General features: G+C 48.2%; 1 protein-coding gene across 3 annotated transcripts; it reads left to right on the top strand.

Moving 5' to 3' along the window:
• Positions 1-900: 900 nt before the first annotated feature.
• Positions 901-24,342, top strand: tasor2 (transcription activation suppressor family member 2). 3 transcript variants are annotated; one of them, XM_064318511.1, is made up of 22 exons: positions 901-1,541; positions 2,980-3,128; positions 3,370-3,465; positions 4,505-4,577; positions 7,750-7,841; positions 8,099-8,230; positions 8,417-8,547; positions 8,836-8,888; positions 9,217-9,316; positions 9,483-9,577; positions 10,325-10,428; positions 11,378-11,450; positions 11,635-11,703; positions 11,994-13,703; positions 14,040-14,736; positions 15,398-15,932; positions 16,052-20,149; positions 20,395-20,520; positions 20,866-21,019; positions 21,771-21,876; positions 22,270-22,451; positions 23,311-24,342. In XM_064318511.1, the coding sequence occupies exons 1-22, from the start codon at positions 1,499-1,501 to the stop codon at positions 23,415-23,417; spliced, it is 8,925 nt and encodes a 2,974-aa protein (XP_064174581.1). In that variant the 5' UTR covers positions 901-1,498; the 3' UTR covers positions 23,418-24,342. The 3 variants fall into 3 exon arrangements, with proteins under 3 accessions (XP_064174581.1, XP_064174582.1, XP_064174580.1); XM_064318512.1 differs by having other exon boundaries at positions 8,833-8,849; XM_064318510.1 differs by having other exon boundaries at positions 8,833-8,888.
• The last annotated feature ends 201 nt before the right edge of the window (positions 24,343-24,543 follow it).

Below are 24,543 nucleotides of genomic sequence, written 5' to 3'. Positions count from 1 at the left end.
GACATTGATGTTTCTCTTGGATAGCAGTGGTTTCCACCTTGCTACTTTCTCATGAATCCCATTTTGCCCATTCTTTTTCTTATTGTGGAGTCGTGAACACTTGACCTTAGCTGAGGCTAGAGAGGCCTGCAGTTCTTTGGATGTTCTTCTGGGATCTTTTGTGGCTTCTTGGATGAGCCTCTGAGAAAGGCCAGCAGTAGCTGAGTGAGTGAACACTGTTCCAAATGTTCTCCATTTGGAGATAATGACTCTCACTGTGATTCGGTGGAGTCCCAGAGCCTTAGAAATTTGCATTCCTTTCCAGACTGATATACGTAAACAACTGTTTTTCTCGTCTATTGGAGAGAAAATCTACAAGACAGTTGATCTCCAGGAAGAGGGTTGGGAAATCCTGTTCTACAGCAAAGTTGACACAACCTGCCCGCCCCCCTCTGGGAGTGGTTGGCCCAGTTAATTCTGGGTCCCATTCCAAATGTATTCTTCCTGGTGAAACATTACACCATTGGTTCAATAAAAATGCAAACAAGTCTTCAGCATTTCAAGACTACGCACATGTGAAATCTTTGCATTTGTGTACTTCTATATAATTTTACTGTAAATTGATCTTTATTTAGAACAATAACCTATTTAAAAGTGAGATCTCTGGTATACTGGCATTAAAATAATAAAAATAATAATCATAATAGCTATATGTGTTTGGTGAAGTCCCATGTAGCGCTCATTTCACGCGATGTCCAACAGAAACTGGAATACTGAATAAAAAGTATTTTGAGTTGGCTGAGCATTCGTTAATTCAATTTTACACAACAACAATGTCGGTTTTAAGAATGTTCTGTTCTCATCCCGCTTAGTACAGGAAGTACGTTACTGGAATGTCCATACTGGCCTCGGTTACACAATCGCATAATTTCTACAACACATTCTAAAGAACAAAATTGTAAGCTTCTGAAAATTCTTTTTACGCACTACAACAAAATAGGAAATTTACCTCGGATATGGACCTTTACACAACAAATATTTTATCTTTCTTAAACTAAAGTTATTGCAACAGCAATATCCTGTTTTTCCAGGAAATGGTTAAAAGCTCAGCTGCGTCAACTAGCGATCGGAGAAACGCAGCAAGGCAGGCGGTTCAAAATGGATGCGCCTAAAGTTTCTGTTTCTATTTCGTAAATCGAGGCTGCTTCTTCACCCCGCTGCGTTCGTTAGCTGGTAAAATGTCGGACAGCATGGCGATTTGTTAATGTGAGGCCAACTTTTAGCGCGAGTGAAAAAATTATGAAAACAAACTGCACCCTCAATCGACGGAGGGTTGGTGACTTTACAGTCCTTCCTGGTTACAGAACACTTTTTTTTCACAGAATGAAATAATTACATCTGGGAACGCTTCTAGGTCTCGCCTGGTGGAATAATTCATTGACAATTAGATGTGGCTATAACAGCTCCTTTCCAGTTGTGGCAAATGCCCTTTGATTCAATCCCTTTTAAGGACTGAGCAATGCCGTATTTCAAGAGGAAAAAAGCGAGAAGACTAACCAAAGGTAAACGATTTTCACAGATTAAAGCCATGAATGTCGCGGCCGGAGCAGGTGAAAATTAGCTAGCTAGCTACACAAACTTTGCGTTATATCATAGTGTTATATCGCTTTAATGTTATGGTATGCTATTCTGTAGCTACAACTAGCCAGTGATTCTTTGCCATTTTGATATAGCCATTTGATACGGGAGCAAGCAAATTCGGGATCGGGCTGGCTAGCCATTCCACCTGGTTTCAGACATAGCTACTTGCTGTCACTTACCTGTCCCACAGTTAGCTTTTTAAATGTTAGTTATTTGTTGTGGTTTTAAACAAGTGTACGCAGTTAAGTAACATTTCAACTACGAACGGTGATTACATTGTAACTATGGCTAGAAAATGGATGATGATAACTTCAGTAGTTTTCCATGAAGATTGAGCAATAGCATATGGATAACTGAACTAACGCAGTAATGTAAAGTTCTCAACAACAGTGATTTTTATGATTTACAACCGCTGCATCAGTAATGCACAACTCCGGTCCTGTCTAACGTTGGTTTTTGTTCCAACCAATGACCTTAGTTATAGTCCCTTTAAACTATGCTGATTTACTGCTGTTCTGTGTTCGAGCACACAGTAAAATCTCCAGTATACACTGAAGTGTGGTGCTTATACAAATTTTCAGATAAGATATGATTGAGTCAATTAAATAACTAAGAGCAGACGTTGGCACAAAATCCTGAAACGGATCGGCCTTTGTTGTGCACTCCTGCACTGTATAGTTTATGGATGAACAGAATTTCATTACAGCTGGTCTCTTGTCTAATGAAGGTTGTTGAAATATTTGTGCTGAAGATGTTAACTCAATGCGGGCTTGGTTAAATTCAAATAATAAAAAAAAGGCTTAGTTCTTAGCTCCCCAACCCAGGCACTGATGGGCTGCAGGTTTTTCTGATTTTTGCATTCACTTCAACAACCTGCTTATGCCACAGAGAGCAGGTGAATCACCTGTGTAACTCAGATCCTTTAATTGTTCAGTTAGACACTGAGTTGAGTGATCTCATTAAATCTCCTTCTTGGGAACGTGTTGGAATTTAATCAGAAGCTAAATTTTTTCCTTTAAATGATGATCCAATGATAATTTATGTTCGTTAAATCATCTTTCAGTGGAGTAGAATATCCCAGTTCAGCTGTCTGCAGAACAGAAATAGGCATTGTAGTGCTGTAATGGAAAATTTATTGTGGTTCTTCATTTAAACCAAGTACCTGTACCTCCTTCCGGACCTGAAAACAAGGACGAGGACTAGGGATAAGGACTGATTTACTGATTTCATATGAGCTCCTGATTCTTCCTGATTTTCAAAGATGATGTGAAAGTTCAAGTGAAAGGGGGTGTTTGTTTTGAAGGGTTTGTAATAAGATGATGTGTTTAACCGTAGACTTTGACTGTGTCACCCTTCCAGGTCTTTTTGAGCCGGTATCTCCAGGTTCTGGAACATTCCAGAAGCGCATTCTCCCCGTGCTGCAGAACTCGTACTTGGACGCGAAGTCTAGGGGCTGTTTTCGATACAGCGGCACCCAGCTGGTCAACAATGCTGCCCTGCAGAGAGATGTAAGTGCCATTTCCACGTTCAGTCCCATTCAGTGTTCCCATTCACTGATCTCTGTGAAAACACCGGCCTTTGGCCTCGACCACTGAACCCATCCTTAGTCTGCTGATACCAGGAGTAGCAAAAAAATAAATAAATAAAAATGGCCACCGTAGGCTGTGAACTTGTGATTTTAGCCAAACAAGACTTATTGCTGATGGTTTTTTGGGGATTCATGTTCGACCGATGCTCTTCTCCTGTCAGTACCAGGCCTTCCATGCTGAGAAGAGGGAGAGGGGATACACAGAGGAGGAGCTGGAAGAGTCATTTGGCTTCCTGCTGTTTGACCAGCAAGAGAAGGTAAAGGTTTCATGCAATACTGCCTGCAACCAGGTGCTACAGCCAGGATGAGAAGTGCGATCAAAAAAAGCACTATCATCACTTTCAAGGGGGCATCCCCACTACCATTTCAGAAAGTTATGGAGAAAGTTACGCTCAAAAACAAACTGTCATGTGACTCGTTCCATGTGATAGATCCTCCGTTATAGGCCAGAACACTAGCACATTTCTGCTTCTGGAGAGAGCTGCAGGGTCTGTTGGTTTTCATTGTGACTCTGCATTTAATTCAACATTTAAAGCAGTTAAAACATTCATTTGGCAGACACTTTTATCCAAAGCGACGTACATATAAGTGTGTACCGAAGGTCATTGGAACAACTACAAAACACAGGTCCGATAAAGTACAATACTCATTATTTAACAGTTATTTATAGCCATGAATGTCCAGTTCACTTAGTGAGCATAGGCTAGGTCAGAGGTCAGTAATGTTAAGTCAAACTAGGAGGCAAGACAACAAGCTACAATATAAAGATGAAGTGCAAGTTGGTTGCACAGTTTCCTCACCTCATGTGTTTACTTGGGTCTGAATCAGTTGCGAGTTTTGAGGTGGAAAGAAAGACCTGAGCAGACCACGGAGCCCTCCAGGACCAGAGTTAGATCATTTTGGACACGGCTGAAAGCCAGATTTTTTTTCTTCTTCACAAACACAAGTTTTTCAAGTTCAGTAATCACTGAAAACTTAAGTTGCCATACTCAGTTTTTGAAGAAGGGTAAAACTTTTAAGGTTAAAGTGGTTAATTGCAAGTCGAAGGTGAGGACAAATGTTGAGGTCATAGTTCTATGACATGCTAGTAAAGTAATTATTTTAAAAGATCAGGGTGTCTCATGGCCAGCATATTTATGCAGCCCAGTTGATTCTGCAGCTGTGGAAGCACGTTCCCATTGCTATTGCAAATTAACCATGTCAGTTTTCTAATAATTGGAAAAAAAACTCAGTGAAATCATTGTCTGGACCTGCTAGTTATACCTCTTAAAATCTCATATTTGCTTCTGTTTGCAGGCTAAGAAAGTGTGTGAGAACGGACTGCGGGTTGGACATGGAGCGTGCTCCACATTGGGAGACCCCTCTAAAGGTACTGCCATTTGATCTCTTCTCTGTACTAGCATATCTGATCTTGCATTTTGTTGGTCCGAGTGTGTGTGTGTGTGTGTGAGAGATTCAAGTGCCTGTCATGTTTACATTACATTGCAGGCATTTAGCAGATCCTCTTATCCAGAGCGACTTACACAACTTTTCCATAGCATTTACATTGCATCCATTTATACAGCTGGACATATACTGAAGCAATGCAGGTTAAGTACCTTGCTCAAGGGTACAACAGCTGTGTCCTAGCTGGGAATCGAACCTGTGACCTTTAGGTCACAAGACCAGTTCCCTGCCCATTATACTACACTGTTGCCCATTTAAATGTTGTTTAAATTCTGTTCCAGTATAGAGCTCTCTAAACTGAAGTGCTGTGTGTGCTGTGTTGTTCCGTTCTGTGTGAAACTGAAAGCTGTTCTCGGTGCTGATAGGCAGATCAGTTTCTGTTTTGCTGCTGTGCTGCTAGGCTAAGTGAATCTGAAGCAGGCCTCCTCCCTTGCCGCAGCTGGAGAGAATAATTAAACGCGTGCGAGCGTGTCGACCCGCCGCTGCTCCGTACCTGAGTGTAGGAGTGAGGGGGGCCGAGGTCGAGCCGAGCCAGATGTGCAGACTCTGCCCCGGGGCCTTCTCCGGCAGATCCAAGCACGGCTCTCCCCTTCATCCTCCAGGGATCTTCTCCCGGACGAGCAGACTCCAGAGTAAATCCGGAGTAAATCCAGAGAAAATCCAGAGTGAATCTATTGTAGATCCGGAGTAAAGACAGACTAAAGACAGAGTAAGGACAGCCATGAGCTCTGCTGTTTCTATGTCTCCTCTTGACTCAACTGAAAGTGAAAGCAATGTATGGCCTGGGTTTAACACAAGGAGGGGGGGCGGTGGGAAGGTGGGGGGAGGGGGGAGGAAGTGCTGAGCAGAGACCAGGAAATGCACAAGGGGAAGGTGAAGAGGTGGAGAGAAATATCTTGAGGTATTTTGGATTTTATTTATATGCAATTGTGTATGTATGGTTTTAACAGATTAGTGTCCTATGTTGAACTTGGTGATGAACACTGGCCTTTCTTAAGTGCTACCTAATTGAGTGTGTACCAACACTGCATGGTGCATGAACCTAATTGCACATTAATTAGTTAACATCTGACAAAAGTGTTCAGGGCAGGAGGCAAGCGCCCAATGAAAATGTGCCTGAGAATGATCTGCAGCCAACCGAGTGCCAGCTCGGTAAGGACAAGTTTCAGTCTAAACGGCCATATTTAAGATCTATTTAACCTGGAAGGTCACCTGAGAAGTCTGTTCTCTTTTAGCAGTGATTGCCTGGGGCTTCATAGTGGATAGAGAATGCATGGGGTTGCGTAGCCAATCAGATGTAGGGGATGATTGTGTAGCCAATCGGATGTCTGGGGTGAGTCTGTATTCTCCACTAATACTGGCCCCGATTGACCCCCGATGACTTTTATCTGCACTAGCTGTATGTAGAAAACAATGATGCAAACTTGCAAAGGCATGGCTATCTGGAAGAAACAATTGAAAATATAATAGTTATTACAGCATGCCACAGCAGGTAATATACACATTGTCATCAAAAATAAATAAAACTGTGAGCTACCACTTCTTGCAATCCTCTTGAAAGACTTGTTTTTGTGACCTGCTCGGTAACAAAAATGAACTTCCAGACGTGCTTAATTGAAGATTAAGTTGTGTAGCTCTTGGTTGAGCGTGTTTTATTCTAAAGTGCTGTGATTAAGTTCTACAGGCATATTTTAACTGCTGTTTTGCTTGGTTTTGTATATTAACACTTGAGAGTTCTAGTTGTTTTTGTAAAAACAAAATCCTGCTGCAATCATTGATTTGCGTTTGAAACTCCAGGTCTGAGGGTCAGCTGCCTCTTCCTGTGAGTGGCTGTGTGTGCTGGGGCTGAAAGTGGAAGTGCCGTGAGGTTGGGCCTGCGATACAGGCTTAAATCCGTCACAGTTTCACTGTGCTTTTGTGCCAATGCCCTCACAAAAGGAAAAAAACAAAAAAAACAAATGCGGTTAGATGTCGGGAAGTTTCATTTGAATACTGGCACCGTGCCAATATTGCGCAATTCTCCCTAGCCAGCTGCAGAAACAGAGCCTCAGCTAGTTAAGATCCTGCCTTCTGCTGTGCCCTGTTCCTGAATGCTGCAGAAGAAGGCTTCCTTAGGCCAAAATGTACAGTTTCTTTAATTGTGTATCTCTCTCTCTCTCTCTGAGGAGAACAAGACTTACCTCATCCGGACAGGAAGTACAAAGGTTTTGAGCTACGCTGTGTGCTGTTAACTGCAGAGAGAGAGAGAGAGAGAGATAGAGATATGTACCATTTCCAGGTGGCAGGGTGTAGGAAATATGGTTAAAATGTTGTTGACCAGGTGCAGTTTCTGTCCTGAACAGAAACCTCCACCTCACTGCTGGTGTTTCAGCATCGTTTTCAACCCCCTTTTTGTTTAAAACGCTTGTTTGATAGAAGCTGTTATTTTGAATTTTCGCTGATTATTTTACTGAATGCACACCAGGGACAGATCCTGGAAGCCCCTCTAGATAAACAGCTATTTGTTTGCTGAATTAAATTTTTTATTTATGTATTTCTTTTTATGTAGAGAGTATAACCTCTATGCTTCAGGCCTCCTGTTTAATATACTCTTTCACAGTCTCAGGTATTCTGCTCCTCTGTTTACTCCCAGTCTATTGAGAAATGAGGGACAAGCTGACATAGCTGCTTTGAGAAATCGTTCACATCTGCATCTCTGCGGCTGAGCGACCTGCTGAGCTGCAGTTTCAGGATTTTGGCCCGGGAACGTCTTGTGCTTTATTCAGGAGCGCTGAGAGAAACAGTGCAGTGACTGTTCAGCTGCTCTCTCTCGGGTGCGGTCGGGGAGGGGTGGGGGGGGTGAGTGGGTGGCGGTGTAGCTGAAGGGAAGTGAGTGTGTCAGTGGGGAGGCGTGAGGGGGAGGGGGGGTTCATGCTCTTACCCGTGTTGTCATGGTAAATATGTACATGTCTGAGTTTGTCCTCGCTCCTTATTATCTTGGCCTTATGTGAGTAGAATTTGGTGTACTGGGGTCTTGTTGAATGTGGTGCAGGTGAGTGTGCGAGCCCTCGTGAGTGTGCGAGCCCTTGTGAGTGCTCTCGTGGTTCTTCTCGCAGGTGTTTATGTCTGGAAGCACTCAGACTGCCTGGACTGCAGTTCCCTCCGCCACAGCACGTCCGGCTTCATCGTCATCCTGAGGCTGACCAAGGTAAGCGCCTGAGGAGCTGTCTCTGGTCTGCTCACAAGGCCAGTGCTCACCCTGTTTACATTAGCCGGGTTAAACCAGTTCTGGCCTTGTTCAAACCAGTTCTCCTTTGGTGGTGTTACTGATGCTGGTGTGGAGGAGTATTGCCAGCCCAGCTCTTATAATGCACGCACGCACGCACACACACTGTCTGTCCCCCTCTCGCCCACCCCAGTGGGGGGAGCGTGACGCTTGTGTTGTACTCTGGCTGTCCTCTCCAGGGCAGAGTGAGGCCGGTGAGGGAGAACCACACCCAGAGCTTCACCGCTCCCACCACGGGGTTTGACTGCCATGTGGTGGAGCCAATCAGCGATGAGCCCGCCCCTGGCTCCTTCCCTCCCGAGTGCATGCAGGTAAACGCCTCACCTCGTTGCCTCTGACCTACGAGCTCATGCAGGTGTAGCATCTGACCTGTGAAGGTATGAGGATGTAACTCCCTATCAGCATCATGCCTACGAGCACACTACAGGGAGAGTGGAGCGATCTCACCATTCAGAAATCCTGTGTGACCTGTCACCCTGTCCCTGTCTGTGCTGCAGTACTACCTGTACGAGCTGAGCGGGCCGGGGGAAGGCGTGGCCGCGCGTCCCAGACACGTCCTGCCGTTCGCGCTCGTGGCGTTCTCTTACAGAGGGGCGGCGCCGCGCCCGTCCGCCCCGCGGGCGACCAGGTGAGCGGAATCCTCTAACGCACCGCGGCTCCCTCTGCCTGATCCTGGTGCTGCAGCCCTAATTTACTCCCAGAAATAAACCCTGAAATCCTCTGCTTTGGGGGACCAGTATATGGCAGGATAGCACACTGCTGAGAGCCAAAGTCATTTGAACCTTTTGTGAAATTGATGTTTTTGATAAGTTTATAGCTGTTTGGAAGGAGAAGTTGTATTTTCTAAAGAAGCAGTAATGCTGAGAAGGGCTTTAAATGTATAATCGTGGCCTGTGTTTCTTCTCTCCTTCAGCAGGTCAGAGAGGCCAAGTAAGCAGGAAGTGGAGCTTTTACCCGGTCATATTACTGGTAGGCCAGCTTACGCAAGGCGACTGAGGAGTCACAAGCTGTCTGTGTGCATGCGTGCTTGTTTGGTGTGTGTGTGTGTGTGCGTACGCGTGTACTTTTGCAGAACCCATTCTCTTGGGTGTGTTCGTTCTGCACATGCTCAGTAAAGGGTGGGGGAGGCAGGTATGTAGGACAAGAGGCATGGCTTTCATGTGGTCATACTGCCGGTTGGCAGGGTCACACTAGGTGACTGAGGAGTGGCGAGCTCTGCGTGTGTGTGTGTGTGTGCGCGTGTGTGCGTGTGTGTGTGTGTGTGTGTTTTTATACTGATGCCGTTATTTGATTGTAGCGTTCCATTGGCACCCATGGAGTGGCCAGCTCCAGATAAAGTCTGTGGTTTACCACGTGGCCCTGAAGTCTAATACTGAACCTGAGACCCCAGCAGCCCTGTAAGTCAGTCTGTGCCGCTTCCAGTACAACCTTACCCTCACACGCCACAGCCCAACGCTCCCATCACTATCCTGTTGATCAGTATCCACTTCCGAGCTTTTACGTCTTTGACTAAAGAAGCCTGTTCTCGTGTTTGAGTGTTTAATTTCTGGTGTTTTCTTGCAGCCCTGCTGTGTTGGTGGTGGACAGGGTCATGAGCGTTTCAGCCCTAAGGGAAGTCTTACCGCTCGGCGTCTTTGAAGCCCGCTGTGGCAGAGAAGGTGCGTCAGCGTTGCTTTGAGCACACCGCTTTTAACCGCTTTCATGGTGCGAGATCACAAAATGTGCGATTAGAATGTTCTCAACCGAACATTCTAATGCTGATGTAACGATCGCTACTGGCAACTGAAAGCAGCACTGTTCTAGAACACTGAATTCTTTTGAAAAGCATTCCAAAGACTTCAAAGTCTTCAAAGGGTTAAACATGGCTGGGCCTGTACAACTGTGTGGGTGTTAGAGAGACAAAGAGGAAGAACCAGAAAGTTTAGGATCTTAAAGTAATGAAGAAGTCACCACAAGGACTGTGTGTGTGACCTTAAACTGTATGTTTCCCGCATATTTCAAACAATATTATTAGGGTTAGGGTTACCTTTTTGGGAATGATTTTCTCAGTTTACAAAAGTATATGAATTGTATAGAACCTCGCTCATTGAATGGTGATAAGCCATTATCACTGTGCTTCTGAAAATCACACCATTATTGAAAATTACAGATCACTGTACTGAATGGAACGTGCTGTAGATTTAAGCTCATGATATGCAGGTGGTGTACTCCCCTGTTCTGGATTGTTCTCAGATTTTTCTGGAAGTGGTTTTGTTTCCGGAGGTCGCTGATCCACGTCACTACCTGTGGGCAATGTGTGCTTGTGAGTGCCGCAGAGCATGTGATCGGGAGTCGAGCGTGTGGTTGGTAATCGCTTGTGCAATTCTGGAGAGCGTGTGGTTGGTAATCGCTTGTGCCATTCTCAGTTTCCCTGGAGGGCAAGTGTTGCAGTCTGTACGAGGTGGTGACATCACTGGCCCAAGACTCCTCATTGGCTCTGCTGACCCTGGAACTAAAACAGAAGGAACTGGTGAGCGTTTGTTTAAATACGTATTTCTCCCTGCCAGTTTTTCCCCATAGTTCATAGTGTCCAGTCATATTCTGCAGCCACGCCCACTACTGCAGCCTCTGCCAGCAGGTCAGGGGAAGGTAGACGAGCGCGAGCTCTTCTCCCAAACGAGCCGCTGCTTCTGCTCACCCTGCCGGCCTCTTTTTCAGACAGACCACAATGAGGCCGACACCTAAATCCCTGAAGTTACATGGTGCAAACTGCCACACCATGCAAAGTTCAGCCATGGACTAATACAAACTTCAGCTGTTAACCAGTTAAAACTTCAACTGTCAATCAGTCTAAACTTCAGTAGTTTGTCAACCAATCCAAGCTTCAGCTGTTAACCAGTCTAAACTTCAGTTAAACATTGGAAGACAGTAAATGTTTGTCTGCACTCTCCTGATTGGACGGCAGGGTTGTGATGAGCCTTGCAGTGTGATCACTATTGGCTGCTTGGGAGAAATGGTGGTAGCGGAGGGGAGAATAAAAACAAGACATTTACAGAACAGGTTGTCACGCACATGTGCTCCCAGTGAGTAGTGTACAGCAGTGCTTTGGGAAGCACTATTTCCAGCCTGGCTCTCCCCAGATGACTGGTTTTCAGAGGAGCAGATAAAGGCTGGGTGTGCTGCTGGCCTCAGCCTTTGTGCTGGCTGGGAGTAAATTCTTTCAGAATACACAGCACAGGAACCTTTGTACCCCCTCTCCCCCAGCGCACCGCGCAATCCAGAGGGGAGGGAAGAAGTTACCCATTTAAATCGGTGTCCTTGGAGACGGCTCGATCAGACGATGTTGACGTTGACGACGGTGTAAATCATTCATGGCGTTCCCTGGCCGCTCTCCTCATAGGTCAACTGGAACACTCCCAAGGGGACCTCTGGGTTTTGTAGTTTTTTTGTCGCTCTAATGAAAGGTTTCCTGTTTCCAGGCCCTCGTGCTGCAGTTGGACGGCTGCGGGTTGCTTGTGCTCTTGAGCTCCTCGAACTTTCTGACGTATCAAGGTAAAGAAGTTAGGCTATAATTAAGACAGCCCCTTCCTCATGAACATGGTATGCGTGTGCGTGTGCGTGCACGTGTGTGTGTGTGTGTGTGTGTGCGTGGTGTAAAATGCCAGATTGTTGGCATTGGGGCAGTAATGTGTTGGCATTGGGGCAGTAATGCATGTGTGGGCTGTTGGTTCTCCAGACCCTCTGTTAGGAAAGACGGAGATTCTCCTGGCCATGTTTGTGTTTCCGGACTCAGCTGTGCAGAAAGGTAAGAGGCATCTTGCATTAACATAGTACATAGTTCTATGTGTCATATATTAATTACCTCAGTACAGGGGCAGACAAGTACAGCGGTGATGCTCCAAATCAGATGATTTTCTAATTTGTGCTGTATCTGCTTTTAAGAGTTTATTCGGAAAGATGAGACTGTTGCTGCGCCTGTTCACTTAACCTGTTACTCACTATAGTGATATTATTTTAAACGTTAGCTTTGTCAAAATCAAAGTGTATTTTTGCAGGTTTTTTGGGTGGTGCATTTACTTTGTTTTCTGTCTGTAGGTTTGGAGATCCAGAGATCCAGGACTTCCCTTTCGCGAAACGTGCTGCAGGTCCTCCCAGGCCTGAACTACGCTGAGTCTGAGATTGAGAAGTGTCCTCCAAAGCAGCAGGGGTCACTGTGTGATCTGGTGGAGCAGCACCTGCAAAGTTATGCCACCGTAAAGCCGCCAGGGATTCCTGACAACCCCTCCAACGAGGCTGGTTGGCTTCAAGAACAGTATGACGCACCAGAGACGCTAAGCCACTGCAATAGTGCCCCCAAGTGTGGGGCGGTGGCATTGCAGCGCCTGCAGGGCTATCTGGGCCAGCCAGAGGCCTATGCCCTGCCTGTGGTCAAAACTATGGAGCTGTTGGCAGTCAGAGGGGAGGAGCGAGGAGACGATGCCTGCTGTTTTCTCCCGCCCCTGGAAGAGATCCCGCCAGGGGGTGCCAATGCGGTGACTGAGGACCATGGGACGCCTGGCGCTGCCGCGTTGACCTGCGCTAAGCCTCGCTCTGAGGCACTGGGGACTCCGACCGTGCCCATGTCGGGTGATCCGCCCATGGACCACAACTTGGTCATCATCAGGGAGGGAAGAGTTTGGACATCAGGCCTCGTGGCCAAAAGCATCGTCGAGCGTCGAGGGAGCGCTGCTGAGTCCACTGGTACGGTCGGATTTCCGTGTGTGCAAACCCAGCTGGCAGTCAAACCTGCAACCTCAAAGAGGCGGAGCAGTAAGAGGAAGAAGGTTTCACAGCCTGCCAATCCGAAGAGCCTGGGCCAAGGTGGTGGGATTGAGGGCCAGCCGGTTATGGCTCTGCCGCTCCCTCCAAAGAGGAAGGGCTTTGGGTATGGCCTCAAAACCATCATCACAGACTGCGGAAGGATGTTCATCCCCCACGGCTCAGAGATCCTCCCCAGGGACATTGCGTCACTCGCTGAGAGGCAGAGGGTCGTGACTTGCTCTACTGAGGAAATGGGGTCTGCTGGAGCGCCAGCCGTGCCTGCCGAAACAGCTGACCAACCGACCCCGATCACAGTATCAGCTGACCAACCGACCCCAAACACAGTATCAGCTGACCAACCGACCCCAAACAGTGAGACGGCTGACCAACAGGCCCCATCCATGCATCCAGCGGACAGACTGGAGACGGGGTTACCAGTGGTCTCTCCTCCTGCAGAAGACAATAATATAAACAACAGTGAGACCAAAATAATTCCCGATAAAATTAATGCAGGTGAAATTCAAGGGTCCAAAGCCTTAATATCGTTCAAGGAACTGAGAACAGTTATTCAACATATAAAAAGAAAATTGAAATGTCCAGATCAGATGTTGGACAATTTTGGGGCCAGTTTGGCTGATGATGAACCTCAACAGAAGAAGAGCAAGAGCAACAGTCCCGTGGCCAACGAGACGCAGGGCTCTAAAATCAGCTGTAGAAAGGACGTTTCCCCAAAGGGAGCAAACGTCCCGCAGCTGTGTCCCAAAATGGCAGACAGCCCCGGTTCAGACCCAACACTGTTGGGAAAACCGCAGAGGACAGATGGACAGGATGGGGCACAACCGAGGAGAACCTCTCCCAGGAGGCTGGACCTCCCAAAGTCCTCCCTGCCGCCTGAACAAACACTGAAGATCCAAGCTCCGCCCACCACCCCAGCAAAACCAGTGAAGCTCAAGCCATTCAAAAAACAACTGAGAAGCAGGATTATTGACAGCACCACAGAGAATGGTATGTATATGTGGACTGAGGTCCAGTTGTTGCTCATCAATGTAGTGCAAGGAGAAGAAGATCTATTAAAATGGATCTCTGTTGTTTTTATCCCATTTTACTTTTAGGACTTTAGTACACTCCCTGGTATTAACACATCTTGGCGAATTGAAAATTTAAAAGAAAATGACGCAAAACTGTCAAAATGCCCGTTCTGTAGCTTTGAAACAGACCACAAAGCGGTGCCTCATGCCTGTTTCTCTATCAATTCCAATGTTTAATAATAAATTCTCTTTGCTGCTTTGTGGTGCTTTATGTCTCTTTCTCCTTCCTGTGTATTTCTCTTTTCTCCTACAGACTCATTGAATAGCGACAGTCCTGCTTCCCAGTACTGTGCAGCGATAGGCCAGTCCCAAGAGTTTAAGCCCGATGGGCACCGGGTGTCCCCGGGTGGGGTATGCTCAGGTGGGGGGAGCCCTGTTCCCGAGCAGGGTTCCACCAGTGCTGGCCAGCCTGCTGACGCTCTCACCTTGCTAGCTGATTTGGCCCTCAGTTCCAGTAGTGACAATTCTCCAACAGACCTCAGCCCGGCCCTGGAGTCAGATCCCTCGGCAAGAGACGGAAGTCCTGCCAAGCGGCCCCTCCCCCTCAGGTCTCCTGCCCCTGAGGGCCTGGTGGTGAGCGGGGAGCTTATTTCGATCATCTCCTTGGAGCACAATTACTCAGCGCCCCCCTCCTGTATGCTGGGTTCGATGGGTGGGCCCCGACAGCTCCAGAGCGTTGCGGACACCTCGCCCCCATCTGCCCAACCGGGCCCTCTGGGTCAGGACAACACAGACCAACTGAATGTAACAAGTCGTTTGCCCGGCAACCCATCCCCGCAGTGCCCAGCTGCAGAACGGCGGAAGCGGGGTTCAAAATGGGCCCGGGACATTGTCCAAGTGGGTGAAACAATCCGTGTGACGCGACCGTGGAAAGACGAGTACAAGTTTGGTCACGACAGCAAGTACACCAATGAACCTGTGGTAAAGGCTGTCATGCGGGCCTTGCATGGGTGCGTAAACTGTCCTCCTCGATATTTGGGGCGCATTCCAATCGCTTATTTTTTTTGCATCCCTGCTTCCTTTCCTTGCATCCTTTGCTAGCTCCAAGGACACAAGGAAAGGATGTGAGGACAGAGGAATCAGACATTATGTTAAAAAAAATACTTGCGTAAAGGATGCACTCGTGTTTCCTTGCTCAAGCTTCCTCTTAGCTCCTTGCTCCTAGTTCCTTCAAGGAGCATTGAACAGGTTGGAATGTGCTTAAAGATGCTGGCAAGAGACAAGGACGGATAAAATAAGCAATTGGAATGAGCCCATAATCTCTCCAATGAATCAACTCTGTCCTCTGTGATAGCTAATTCTCTATTGTGCTGTATCAAACCATGGTAATATGCTTTCCTTTCCCCATATCAAAACATGATTATGTTATACCAGTTATACCAGAGATTTTGATATGATAATGATAAATTGAGTCATGTTTTGTTGATGTTGCTGCTATACCTCAAAATTCTCCTTGAAAAGTTTGACTTGTATCATCAGATTAACGTACCATGTAATGTGGTGGCGCTGGGACTGTGTTGCTGTGGTGCTGGTTTGTGTAGAGGTGTACTAAAATGCCTTTTTTTGTTGTTGTTGTCGTCTCATCCTCCATCTAACCGGACTCCTCCTCAGGCCGTGGGATTTCGGCTTCGAGGACACTACGGAACAGTCGTGTCTGATCCTGCACACCTGGATCGGCCTGTTCTACAGCAGGTCCACCACCAGGTTCTTCCAGACCGATCTGAACAGGCCCCTTCTGGAGGGCCGCCCCCTCGCTTTGAAGGCCCGAAGGAAGTCGCGGACTAAGGAGGCGACGCCCACCGGGTTGCCCGACTCCGAGGTTCTTCAGGACGCTGCTGAGATACAGCGCTGTGCTCCGCCTCCTGCTGCTCCTCCACCTCCGGAGGAGGAGGTTTTGGACCTGAGGGAGCCGAGCAAGAAAATGGCGGATCCCCCGCATCCTTTGCCGGAGGTGTTGGATCTGTCACGGAAACGTTCGGAGGCTTTGGACCTTTCCAAGCACAGCAGTGAGACATGTCCTCATGGCAGCAACCAGAGAATTTTACCAAAAAATTCTGTGGTCCCTTTACCGCCCCCAACACTGTACAACTGCACCTACATGTATGCGGTCCCTTTTCCCTCTGCATACTCCCAGTTCATTCGCAAGGTAAGAAATCATTTTCTCCAGGTGTTAGACCTTTTTCTCATCAGAGAAAATCACTACCTGGTACTGTAGTTTTGCCATTTTGTTTTTGCCTTTTTTAAAATTTGTTTTCCCTTCTCCAGGAGTACAGATCAAGCACTGACAACATGTCAGATGATGGAGGCGAACAGAGAGATGATGGCAGCATTTTGCAGGAAGACGATGGCGAGGAGAACTACGACTCTGGGTTCCATCAGCCCTTGAGTAATGATGATATTTACGCTCAGATGTGTGAGCGCACTGCAAGTTTGCGCATCAGCAAAGACACATTATTCAACGGGACACGCAGAGTTGTGAGACAAATGAGTGTTGGGACCTTGCGTTCTTACGACCCTTTGCAGTCACTTGACATAGAAATGAACAGGAGGACCAAGAGGACTAAAGAAGGCTCTCCCTGCATACAGCCATGCAGGCTTTCCAAGGTCTGCTGCACAACAGCTGAAACACTTCAGCCAATCAACATCTGCCACACAACAGCTGAAGTGCTACAGCCAATAGGTGCCTCCGACCATGAATCCGAAGGAACTGTTGTTACAGACGGGGGTGATGGGAGTGATTTCAATAAAGGGAAGGAACTCACAGCAGTGCATAATGGGAGTGATTTCAGTAGAGCAGAAGCATGCACAGCAGTGCATGATGGGATGGATTTCAGCAAAGAGGAGGCATGCACAGCAGTGCATGATGGGAGTGATTTCAGCAAAGGAAAGGAAAATACAGCAGTGCATGATGGGAGTGATTTCAGTAAAGAGGATGCATGCACAGCAGTGCATGATGGGAGTGATTTCAGTAAAGAGAAGGCATGCACAGCAGTGCATGATGGGAGTGATTTCAGTAAAGAGGATACATGCACAACAGTGCATGATGAGAGTGATTTCAGTAGAGCAGAGGCATGTGCAGAAGTGCATGATGGGAATGATGTCAGTAAAGAGGATACATGCACAGCAGTGCATGGTGAGAGTGATTTCAGTAAAGAGGATACATGCACAGTAGTGCATGATGGGAGTGATTTCAGTAGAGCAGAGGCATGCACAGAAGTGCATGATGGGAGTGATGTCAGTAAAGAGGATACATGCACAGAAGCACATGATGGGAGGGATTTCAGTAAAGGGGATGCATGCACAGGCATGCATGATGGGAGTGATGTCAGTAAAGAGGATACATGCACAGAAGCACATGATGGGAGGGATTTCAGTAAAGGGGATGCATGCACAGGCGTGCATGATGGGAGTAATTTCAGTATGGATGAAGAATTCACAGCAGCGCATGATGGAAATGACATCATTGAAGGGGAGGAGCACAAAGTAGTCTGTGATTTAATTGAAATGCATGATGGAAGCAATGGCAGTGGGGAAGAGATGCCTACAGCAGTATTTGATGACAGGAGAGATTCAGTTACTGAGATGCAAACAGCACTTTCTAATGGGGATAAGTCCGGCAACGTCATTGACGTGGGGGAAAGCGCCAGTGAAAATCGAAGTCCTACCCCTACGCTCGACGAATTGCCTTACGAGCTCAACCTCTGTCTAAGTGACAGCCAAAGTGGGACTCCTGTGTATGACTGCTTAAAGAGGGAAGCACGTGGGAGTAGAAGTGATACGCCAACGCAGGATGAGTTACCTGGCGAGCATGGATCTTACAGGTACGACCACTTCTCTGTGCCGACAGGAGATCTGTTGAGCAGCAGGGTTGATCCTGTTGGCTCAAACAGCGAGGCTGATTCCTCCGCTTACCTGCCTCAAAGTGCTAATATACCGTGTCCCAGCAGCATGCGCATGAGCCCACCAAGAGCACCGTCCTCTCTGGATAAGCCATTTTCCCACAGCAGCCCTGTTTCACCCCAGGTTTCAGAGGAGAGTCGGGAGCCCCAGCCTCTCTCTGAAGACGCACCCAACCTCAACAGTAGCACATCCTCTGAAGAAGTTTCAGTCTGCTCAGAACCCAAGTCCATTAAGGCCACGCAATTCTTCAGGCCTCACAGCTGTGAAGAACTACGCACAGCTAACGAAGAAGGCATTACCATATCGAAAGAGAAAGATCTTCCTCAGAGTTTGGACTCGCCGTGCAGGAATCGCAAAGCTGTTAGCCAAAGCGAACCTACGGCAGGTAGCCAGAGCCCCACACGCAGTGAGCTCAGCCTTGGTCTCAGCTGCAGCCAGGTGTCCGAAGCCAGCCCTCAGCATGATTCTATTCTTCCATCGAAGGATGACTCAGCAATTTGTCACAGTGAGCCAGCCGATAATGGCAGCGAAGTCATGACTGCTGAGGATGATCACGGTAGCGATCCACTACGGTCTTTCGACGCTGTCCTCCCACCCAGTCCTTACATTAGGATTAGCCCTGCAGAGATCTCTCCGTCCCGTTCAGCCAGTGACGGCACCTCTTCAGAGGGCCCTAAAGCCCTTGAGGACTTCCAGCAGAGTCCCCAAAGAATGTCATCAGACAGCAAAGATGTAAACTTACTAAACAGTAGCTTAGAAGTGGTTCCAAATGGTAAGCTCCATCTTTTGAAGCAGAACTCTGACTATGAACCATGTCACTCAGTAACCAGTTCCCAAAGTCAGTTACAGGCTGATTGTTCGCATCAGCCACACCAACCTTTTTCAGATGGGAAGGATATACCTGCAGATGAGTTACCCGACCATTCCAAACCCATCTGCCAGACCAAGCGCAGTGACTCTCCACCTGGCTCTGGTTCCGACAGCGCTTGTCCCTCAATGGTAGGCTCAGTTTACAGCGAACATGAGATTACGGGCACCTCTGCTCCCGTAGGAAGCTCACAGCACGTTGATCGAAGTTACGAAAAAAGCATCAGTCCTGCGTCTTGCAGGTCCCACACGCCTGCCGAGCGGCTGGGCGAATCCGGCAGGGCTTGCGGAAGCCAAGGAGGAAGTGACGCCAGCCTGGCAACGGACAGAGGGAAAACGAGAAGCCCTGTAAGTATGGAGGAGTCCTCTGATCCTGCTGCTCAACACACGGCAACAGAGGGCTTCAGTGAAAGCTTTGCCCTGAAAGAGGAAAAAGACGAGGAAGGGTATAATATGATGGGGGACAGAGAGAGTGTGAGCTCTGGAGACTTCTCTGATGCTGTTACAGGAGAGGATGCGGGAGGAAGTCCCGTTGGCGAGGATTCTTCTGACGAAGAGGAAATTGATGAAGCGTTGGACTACAGCAAGGCTGGCCCACTTAGCCTCTGCTCTGCTCGGAGTGAAGGGACGGGCCGGAGCTGGGCCTCGTGTTCAGCTCCCCACAAGGTAAAGGACACTGCAGAAAGGGAACGGTCTTCTTATTGTAGAGGTGGGAGAAAAAGTTCCAGTCAAGATTGTGTGCCGATGGAAGAGGAGGAGGAGGGTGAAAGCTCAGTTGTCAGACCATCCATCTTCACTGTGTTGGATTGCCAAGGAAACCGAAGGACTTACGAAAACTACCCCATCACCAAAACGGTGTGGAACGAGCCCGTCGGGGCTGCTCAGAACAGCGGCGCGGGGAGCAGTCACCTGCTCGGCTTCCTGCAGAAATGGGTGGAGCCTCAACACGCGCAGCCCGACCTCACCCAGTCCTCCCTGGACCTGCAGTACCTCATGTTCTCCGAAAAAATGAACCAGATTCTCAAGAAGCACCAGCCGGATGCCGAACGCCGTGGTTCCGCACACCGCTACCCGTGGCGGCAGCGCTCCTCGGCCGACGTGGACAGCGCCCCCTGTGGCAGCCCTGCGACATTGCAGTTTCCCGGCCCTCGGGACTGCATCTCAGAGGAGTCCACCAGCAAGCGGAGATTAAAGAGGGATAAGCGTGAACGCGTGGGGCTTCAAGCTCCCGAAGCCAGTCCTAGCTGCTACCCTATAGATAGTGAATCGCCCCAGCGTCTCAGGAGGCTGACTCATTTCAATAGCTTTCCCGAGTCCTGTCCTGCGGTCTCGAACATCGCCGTCGAGTGCGCCCAGTCGTACCGGGCCATGATGAACGATGTCTGCTCGGGGAAGCAACCCCAGCATCGACCCAGCCGGCTCCAGAGGGAAGGGACCACACAGCCGCACAGAAAGGACTCCTGTAAGCAGATAAAGGAAGTCTGTGCCATCAGCCCACACCGAAACCTCAACGCTGCCAACAGGCTGTCCTGCAAAGACAAGTTCAGGTTCTACATCTTGGTGACATCTACAGACGCCTTCTTTGAACAGACAAGGGTGAGTATTCGCAAAAAAGAGGTTATATATTTACAACGTGAATTATATTTCTAATATTGCTTTCTCTTCTCATGCAACATTGATAAACTATTTGATATGTAAGAGACTGAAAGTGTGTTGGGTTTTGAAATAAACGGTGTATGACTGAGAAACTGAATCTGTACTCCACCAGACCTCACAGTGAAGGTGTGCTGTCAGTGAGGTGACCGATTGGTGTGTGCTGATGCAGCTTTTTCATTGGTCAGGAGCTGTTGGAGGCGGAGGGTCACGAGAGCGTGGAGCCCGATCAGTTTGACCTCGAGAGGCGAAGCTGTGCCTCCGCCCTCCTGGTCATGCTGCGGAACGAGGACATCGCCGAGCACATCAGCAGGGTGAGGTGGTCCGGACTCGCCGGTCCGTTTGGGCAGGGGAGCCTAGTCCTGGGGTCCCGTGTGTTCCAGTGTTCATACCAACTATAGCTGCAACCAGAGAACTTAATTTTTAATCTCTGTCAAGGGATTATTTACATTATTTACCTTCTTAATAGCAGCGAAGGTCTTGAAGTGCCTGATATTCACAACCGAGAACATTTGGACTAGTGGTCTCAGGCCACAGGTTGGGTGTATGTTTAAGTCTCAAATCTCACGCTGTGGGGTCAGACTCAAATACCAGCAGATTTGGACCATGAGTGGACCATGGGAGGTAAGGTGACGGCTTAATTTACACGTTCCTCTCAGATTCCACGCCTGCTGGAGCTGAAGAGGACCCCCGGAGTGCTGTTTGCCGGGGTGGACCGGCCCGATGACGTCCTCAACCACACGCATCAGGAGCTGTTCAGAGAGGGGGGGTTCACCGTGTGTGACGCAGACGCGCTGCGCTCCTTCACTTTGGGTCAGTACTGCCTGGACTCAAACAGAGTGTGTGTGTATGTGTGTGCTGTGTGCATGCAGTGTGTGCGTGCAGTGTGCGTGCAGTGTGCGTGCAGTGTGCACGCGTGTGTGTGTGTGTGTGTGTGTGCGCGTGTGTGTGTGCGCAGTGTGTACGCGCGCGCGTGTGTGTGTGCGCGGCGTGTCGCAGTGTGTGTGTGTGCGTGTCGTGTGTACGCAGTGTGTGTGTGTGCGTGTTCGGTGTGCGTTTGGATGAAGTGTTGACGTGTCACGGTGTGTCTGCGTGGTGGAGCAGTTTGCGGGTGGCGGTTAGTTGTGCAGTGTGCGTGTGTGTGTGTGTGTGTGTGCAGTGTGTACGGTGTGCGTTTGGATGAAGCTGTATTGACTGTGTTACGGCTGTGCTGTGGGGCTGGGCCAGTTTTGTGGGTGGCGGTTAGTTGTGCAGTGTGCGTGTGTGTGTGTGTGTGTGCAGTGTATACGGTGTGCGTTTGGATGAAGCTGTCATTGGGCAGTTTGTGGTGCGTATTGTGCATGTGCGTGTGTGTGTGTGCAGTGTATACGGTGTGCGTTGGTGAGCGTGTTCAGTTGGTGGCAGTTTGTGGTGTGCGTGTGTGTGCAGTGTGCGTGTGTGTGTGTGTGCAGTGTATACGGTGTGCGTTTGGATGAAGCTGTACAGTTGGGACAGTTTTGCGGGTGGCGGTTAGTTGTGCAGTGGTCTATGCGCTGACGGCACTGTGACCTGCTTCCCTCGGCAGGTGAGCTGCAGAGGCTGGTGGGGCTGCTGGAGGAGCTGAGTGAGCGGAGCCGGTGGAAGTGGCTGCTGCACTACAGAGACGAGCGAGAGCTGAGGGAGGGGGCCAGGTAGGCACACGCTCGCCTGCACTGCTAAAACCAAAAAACAACTCCTCCTCCACAAGTATTTTAGTCTCAACGTTAAGATTTAAAACGCTCTTTCTTTTACTTCTGTGCTAATGAGACAAAACTGTTGCCAGTGAGGGGTGAGAGTTTTGACTCATTTCACGATTTGCCGATGGGGGAGGAAATTTCTCTTGTCAAGCAAACAGGACCTTAAAACAAGCTAGCATTTTTTCCTCGGGAGAAAAAAAAAAGATTGTAAGGCTCATTACGGGACTAAAGCTCTTAAGGCCCTTTTTTGCAGGGTGCTCTCGAACCCTAGAGCTCGCCCCCCCATCTCTTACCCCCCCCCCCCCACCCCGTGGCGCACTTCAAAGGCGTGTTATTGTTGTGTTATAGGTGGAGCTCGGGGGCACGGCGTCTGAAGCAGGTTGTGGACCGTTGCCAGGAGGCGGGGCTTGCGGAGGTCATGCCGTATCACGAGTGTGATGTCATCTCTCGAGCCCGGCCCGACTACCTGAGCTGCCTCCTTCGCCTGCAGGCTCAGCGCGCCACAGTCCGCTTTCCCGTCTTCATCACTGGTGCGTATGCGCCACACGCCGCTCACACTCTCTCTCTCACACACACACACACACAAACATATACGCTCACACGCCCATTTACACACACACACACACACACACACACACACACACACAAACATATACGCTCACACGCCCATTTACACACACACACACACACACACACACACCACAACACACACACAACACATACAGCTCACACACTAACACCACACACCACCCACACACACACACAAACATATACGCTCACACGCCACATATTCACACACACACACACACACACACACACACAACAACGCTCACGCCCATTTACACCACACACACACACACAAACGTATACGCTCACACGCTCACACTCATTCACACACACACACACAACACCACCCGCTCTCAACGCCATTACACACACACACACACCACAACAACCCACACACTCGCCACACTCATTCACACACCACAAACTATACACACCTCACACCACACACACAACACGCTCGCTCGCACACAACAACACCTCGCCCATCTTACACACACACACACACACACACACACTCACACACACACACACACACACACACGCTCGCTCACACTCATTCACACACACACTCAACACACACACACACACTGTTGCACACTTGCATACTCGCACATATACACTCCATCACATACATTTTCCTGCATGTAGCATCAGTGTACTCTGATGGCCGTTTTTGGTTTTAAAAGAGGTATATAGAGTTATTTGTGTGTGCTGTGTGTATGTGTATGTGAGTGTGTGTGAGAGAGAGAGAAACGGAGAGAGAACATTAAATGGTCACTGGTATTGCTTGAAGATAAATTTATTCCTGTCTTTTTCCCCCAGACACACCTGAAGTTTCGTTTGAGAAATGTGGGATTTTAGCCATGAACCTCAACACCTTTTCACCCGTTCACCTTTCCCTGAACTCTGCTGCTCCAGTTGATTTTTAAGAGCACAACCTGTATTCAACTTCAGCATAGTTACTTATACCATTCACCTTACCGTGCCTTTTGATTTCCCCTGTTGTAAAAAGCAAGATTTGTTAATATTTATGTTGATTATATATTTTATTCTTTTTACCTGGTTAATATCAGGCAGGAAAGGGCAACTGTTTATTTGGCATAATGTTGGTTTTATCCGGGTGTGTGTACCTGCGGCAGTGCTAAATTGTACATGTGTTTTGTTACTGTGAAGGACTTCTCTACATAGTTTTTTTCACTAATGTACAGGGTACCAGGGTATTTTTATAAAACATTACCAAATCTTAGGTACGGACAAGGGATCGTATTGGTATTGTTCATTTGGCTACAAGCCAAGTTTCTCCTGCAATATAATGTGTTTCTAGAAAGAGTTCTGTGATCTAATTCACACACATTTTTTAGTTCAGTGTACTGTAATTTCACAGATATTTATTTTTTACATCTTACAGAATTCATGTTGCTGTAAATAATTTGCTAGCCTGCAGTTAGGAAAAAATGTGCACTTTTGAGCACCAGGATGTGCTGATTGGACACTCACCTGTAAGCGGCTGAAAAGATCTGATTGGATGGAATAATACCCATGCGCAGAAACGACTGCACCTGATTGGACGGGTGCACTTCATCACCTGAGGAGTCGATCGTTTGTGCTGCTGCAGGGGTGATGATGTTCTCTGTGGGTGTCACGTACTACATTTTGAATGCACACCATGGGGATTATTTACACAGCTGTCCACAGGTGTGGGGCCTTCTGTTCCCTGTGGTGTGTACGTCTGATGCTTCTGACAGGGGAAATCACTTGTGTGTGTTTTTTTTTCTCACTGTGGATGTGCCCAGGACGCTCAGGTCCTGTTTCAGTGGCATGTCGGTGATAAATATAGTACATGTTCGAAAACTTGGGGAGTTTGGTGTCTGTTGTGTGTTTTTTTTAGTATGGGAAATTAACTGTAAAATTTATTTATACTGATGCAAACGTCATTGAGCAAGGCTGATTCCTGACAACAGAAATAGCCCTGGTGAAATAAGGATGTGTGCGTGTGCGTCTGTGCGTGTGTGCATGTATGTGTGTGCGTGTGCGTGCATGTGTGTGTGTCCGTGT

The sequence above is a fragment of the Anguilla rostrata genome, chromosome 19 (assembly GCF_018555375.3).
Source record: "Anguilla rostrata isolate EN2019 chromosome 19, ASM1855537v3, whole genome shotgun sequence".
NCBI classification, from domain to species: domain Eukaryota; kingdom Metazoa; phylum Chordata; class Actinopteri; order Anguilliformes; family Anguillidae; genus Anguilla; species Anguilla rostrata.
The sequence above is the reverse complement of the archived record's forward strand: the minus strand, read 5'-3'. Positions and strand labels throughout refer to the sequence as shown.

Coding starts and splice junctions, on each gene's coding strand:
- tasor2 (XM_064318510.1), top strand. CDS start 1,499: ATGCCGTATTTCAAGAGGAAAAAAGCGAGAAGACTAACCAAAG. Junction 10,429..11,377: donor AACTAAAACAGAAGGAACTG/GTGAGCGTTTGT, acceptor TCCTGTTTCCAG/GCCCTCGTGCTGCAGTTGGA. Junction 20,521..20,865: donor TCGCCGAGCACATCAGCAGG/GTGAGGTGGTCC, acceptor CGTTCCTCTCAG/ATTCCACGCCTGCTGGAGCT.